The following is a 5,322-nucleotide window of genomic DNA, read 5'->3' on the forward strand; positions in this document are numbered from 1 at the left end:
ATTTGGCTATTTCTCTCTAAGACATGTAAAATGCAGAACTACTCTAGACCTGAACTCACTGGGTTTTGTCTGTTCTAAAGCAAGAGCACCTAAGCTGGAATGTTTCAAAAATGACCACTACTGAACATCAGCAAACTATAACAACTGGTCAGCAAGCAGACCATCTACTAAAGAAAAGCAAAGGACGCCATGTCCTTTGTGACCCTGGGCATCAAACAAATTGTAGAATGTATGACTGTCACTTGCTACAGCCACAGACTAAAATTTCCTTAAATTGTTCCAAACTGCATTATACCTTTATTTTGCATTGACATCAATGATGCACAATCCATGTAACATAGCACATGGGGTACATATATTCCTGCATGCACTGTGGAAGTGTTGACTCTCTTCAGACTCATTTAAAAATTATAATTATCTTGGGGCTGGAGAGATGGCTCAGAGGTTAAGAACACTGGTTGTTACTGTAGAAGTTTGAATCCCAGCACCCACTTGGCAGCTAACAACTGTCCGTAACTCCAGTTCCAGGGGATCCAACAGACTCTTCTGACCTCTGTAGTCATTGCATGACACAGGTGCCCGTACCTACATGCAGGCAATACACACATACACATAAAATAAAAAAAAATAAATAATTTTTTAAAGTCTTAAAAAAATTACAATCATTTTAAACACTGAACATCAGAGGCCTGGATGAAAGTTGTCAATATCTTCCCAAAGGTCTTTCCATATTGCCTATTGTTTGTGATCCTCAATTCTACTTCTACTTTTCTAAGAGATAAATACACTTTCTTCACTAAAATGCTAGCATCACCCTTGACCTGTCCAGGATATGCCCACTATTATCTATTTCTGGATTTTCCCAATCTTTTCATGAAATGGGGTATTCTGGCTCCGTATACACAATGTTACAAATAATCTTATAAAAACATTGAAAAGATAAATGAAATGGAAAAGTCTATTTCCACGTAGATTTTTTTCAAAATACTCATTCCCTTCATAGTCCATTCATGAACTTTGGAAGAGAAGGCTGAGAAGGGCCACAGCTACCTCCTGACCACTTGTCCTGCAAAGTTTGCAAGTGCAGCAATCCATTCCAAGGATAATGGCCCTTCTACCCTTTGATCATTTCTTTGTCAAGCTGACTGGCCCTCCATAGTGAGTGTGCTGCTGGTTGTCTATCACCAGCCACTCGCAATTTGCTCACAGTGTTTCATGAGACAGTTGTTTGTGGCTGTTTGGAACACATTCATCTCTTCGGGGATTTATGTGCTAGTTGCAATGCCAACCTCCATAGTGAACGAAATTTCTTTCTAACTAAAATAGATAATTAGAGGCTGGTAATTATTGGTCAAGAATTATCAGAGTGAAAAAATTAAGCTTCTCATAAATAGTTCTTGGCAATGTCATCTCTTTATATCAACTCATGCCTAACAGCCCTTTATTCCAAGCACTTACAAATTTACTCTACTGCTGTTGAGCCTCATAATTTTATATGAGGCAATCCTTTCTCTGGGTTAAATACATTTAGATTCTCGGCTTCCATCTCTTTGTTGTTAACATCTACCAAATAATAGTAATACCAGAAGTCTCATAGAGGAAAATAACAATAAATCTTTACTATGCAATAGAAAGAGAAGGGTAACTGTACATTAAAAATCATAATACACAATGGCTTCCTTTCAGATTCTAAATACTAGTCAAAACGAACATAAACTATGTGAAAAGAGGAAAGGAAGACGAGGAAAAGAAATTAAAAGGGAGAAGGCACCACCCCCCAAAAGCTGTTAAAATATTTTGTAAATATCTTGTCCTTTTTTCTTCTTCCCTCTCCCTCTCAGTCTCCGTCTCCATCTCTGTCTCTGTATGTGTATGCAAAGAAGAAAATCCATAAATAATTACTGGTCTGATTTTTTTTTTTATCAAAAATGTGGTGAACAGGGAAGTTTTGTTTTTGTTTTTTTTTTGTTTTTTCTTACTAGAAATAAGTCAAATCCCCGGTGTATTTTGGTTATGTAATTACTCCTGCAACTCAGACCACACATTCACAGCTAACTGCAAAACATTTCAGAAGAGGAACACCTCCTTTATGTTCCTGGAGGAAGCATCCATGGATTTCCATTTACAAATGTCCCTCCTCAACAGCCTGAGACCAGCACATCCAGAAACAAGTGTGGTTTGAAATTGCATTAAAGCATATATGTGCTCTGTAGAAAAATGCAAATGGCTTGGTTACAGAAGGAATTTTAAGTTATAGAGATTGGGTCATCTGCAGATCTTGCTTTCTATCAGGTGACATAATCCTTCCTGTAGACTGATTGAAATATAAAATAAAATTTGTAAAAACACTGTCTAACCTCTTAACAACGATTAAGAGGCTTTTCAGAACATCCCTAATCCCTCTTTCTTTGCTAACTGTCTAGTTCAGGTTTTTTGTTTTTTTTTTTATTAGCTAAAACACAGAGATATATAAACTAAAAATACCTAGCCTCAATGGAGGCATTCTAACCAACAAAGTAATGCTACCTGCCTCATTTGAAAGAATAAATATCACAGTGGGTGCTTAAAAAGGGATCTCTTAGCCTTGGCTACATCCCTGTTTCACATTTTCTGTCTCTGTCTCTGTCTCTCTGTCTCTCTGTGTGTGTGTGTGTGTCTCTCTCTCTCTGTCTCCCCCTCCCCATATTAACAAGGTGAATGGAGTTTAGGAACTTGGGTACCTGGTCAATAGACAGAATAATTAAGTAGATGCTATTCATTTGTTTAGGCCTCAAGTGCAAGAAAATCACATATTTCATTATTAAAATAGCATGAATATTAAATAACCAGGCCCTCTGTGAAAAGAACTGGAATTTGCTTCTCTGATAGAAGGTGGATTGTTAAATGCTCAGATCCCAAGAGGAGGTGAGTGTCATATTAATCCACCATAACATGGAGGGAAAAAAGCCTTGTGGGAAACCACTAATGATGCGAGGGATGTACAACAAATGCAAAGAAAAGGGTAAAGGGCAATTGGAAAACAATGGGCCAGGGCGAAGGATGAATGTCACAGGCAGAATGGTATGAAGATCGGAAACTGCCCCGCCCCAAAAAGCCTCTTAAACCCAGTATTCAGTTCAGATTCTACATGTAGAAAAGAACAGTAACAGTGTGCTGAAGATATATTCAATTAGATAAATAAGAAATTCAGAAACAAAGTAACTTCACATGGAATGGATCTAAGCAGGAGCGAGACACAAAACATTGTAGTACGTTTTCTGTAACCTTCAGAGTCGCGTCCATCAAGGCCTGAAACACGAGGCAGTAATAATGACTACCCAATAACACTGAAGAAATAAAGAGAAGGGAAATACGGACATTTATCATTTGGCAAGAATTGTTCATATTTCCCCCTATCTACCTTGCTCCTTTAAAAAAAAGCGGGGGGCAACTTTGGATGTTTACACAGTATATTTTTTTTTTCAGGATCCCAACCTGAAGGCAATTTGCAGGGAGACGTTATTCCTTACAAGATGCCACTATAATATAATTTTGCCATGATGAAGAATATATTATATGTGCATAAAAATCAATAATATTCATACTTAAATATTGAAAATAAAGACATGAGATTATCAATATTTCATCTGTTATGTTTATCTTCTGTTTTGCAGTTAAGCACTTAAGTCTTTTATCAGTAATAATCTTCCTAAAGACTCATCATTGGAAAATTATAAAACAAAGGGTATTGAGAAACTATTAATCAATTTTCCAACATGCTTCTGAATTAATCTTCATCAATTTATTCGAAAACATTGGAGGTTTTGCTATGGCAATCAGCTAGCACAACCTTGTAGAATAATCTCTTTGTTGATAGTAAATGTTGTTTCTCCCTGAAAACAAACTCCCAAAATGATGAATTTTTGTACCTGTCTTGTAACATTTCACGTTAGCTGAATATAAGGTTAACTGGACTTTTAAAATATTCTATCACAATTATTACAGACTTATAAAATACCATAAAGTGAGTACAAAATTAAAAAAAAAAAACTCTCAGTACAAAACCAAAAATGAGTAACAAAAATAGCAAGGTAATAGCAACTGTCATTTTACTAGTAGCAAAAGATCTGCTTGATAAAGTTTAATTGGCTGGGAAAACTCTTAGTGTTATTACTAAATGTTTATCAAATTTAAAAAAAGTAGGTAGTAACCCCTGAGGAATTGAGGGATAATGGGACAATATGAATAAGTGAGAAAAATTATCTTTTAAGTTCTAGCCTATATAATAAATGCAATACCCTAAAATCATTGGCCTGGAGTAACTTCAGAGATCTTTCCCCAAACCACTGTTACAAAGATCTATGGAAAATTTGTGGGGAATGAAAAATGATTACTGAATTCTTTATGTGATCTTTATGATTGTGATTATTTCCAGGCTGTTGAAACCATACTTATAAAACTATTTTATGGCAATTTAAATTATTTATGTTTCCCTATCACAAAAACTCACCACTTTAGATTTTGATACAAAGATGCTTAAGCAACACACAGCAGTGCCATTATCGTAATAACTTCTGAAATTAAAACCTGTCTAAAACTCTATGGAAAGCTAACATCCAGTTCATTAACCATTCCTGTTAGTTTTCAATAATGCAAAAATGATTAGAAGTTTAATTTGCTAATCACCTGTGTTTTGACTGGCAGAACATAGGTAATCCTCTGCAGAAGTCTAAACTAGCCCTTGCAGAAAATAAAATGTGCTAATGCCTTATCAGGTCTAATAAGAGGAATAAAAAAAATCAATCATGTCTAAGTAAGCCATTGATGGTTAAACAATTAATTCATCTTTAATGCTGTTTAATTACATAGGCACTGATGTACGCAAGTAGAAGAAAATCCAATTTGTAATAAGGTGCAGAGTATCACTCACCAATCATGTGATTTGCAACATGAACCTGAATGTCCCATTCATTGTAGAAAACCATCTGACACTTGATGCACTGATAGGTCTTCTTCTGGGAAAACAAGTATAAACAGAATTACTTAGACACGTGACAACAATTGTTATTTTTTTTTGCAGGATTTGGTTTTATCTATGTAGCTAACTAACCACATGTTGGACTTCTTGGCCAAAATACCACTAGCATTCTATTTGAGCATCACTCCACACTCTCACTTCCATTTTTACAAGAAACAGAGACACCTCGTTATGAAATAATAATATAAAATAATGAAACAGAAATAATATAAATTTTTTTCTGTTTTTTTTTTTTTTTTTTTTTTTTTTTTTCCCTAATTATGCATTCTTTTTTTTTTTTTTGTGGCTTTTTTCCTATGGCCATT

General features: G+C 35.1%; 1 protein-coding gene across 6 annotated transcripts in view; it reads right to left on the reverse strand.

Annotated features, from left to right (window-relative positions):
• Znf521 (zinc finger protein 521) overlaps positions 1–5,322 on the reverse strand; it is a 299,735-nt gene that overhangs the window by 132,253 nt on the left and 162,160 nt on the right. For 4 of the 6 annotated variants that reach the window (XM_008847631.3, XM_008847633.3, XM_029570692.1 and 1 more), the window contains one exon: positions 4,910–4,994. The exons of 1 other annotated variant lie outside the window; for it this stretch is intronic. In XM_008847631.3, the coding sequence (XP_008845853.1) occupies positions 4,910–4,994 (85 nt within the window). The remainder of the gene's footprint in view (positions 1–4,909; positions 4,995–5,322) is intronic. One more of the 6 variants, XM_008847632.3, reaches the window with a different exon arrangement.

This window comes from Nannospalax galili, unplaced genomic scaffold (assembly GCF_000622305.1).
Source record: "Nannospalax galili isolate Female #2095 unplaced genomic scaffold, S.galili_v1.0 scaffold162, whole genome shotgun sequence".
In the NCBI taxonomy this organism is placed as follows: Eukaryota; Metazoa; Chordata; class Mammalia; order Rodentia; family Spalacidae; genus Nannospalax; species Nannospalax galili.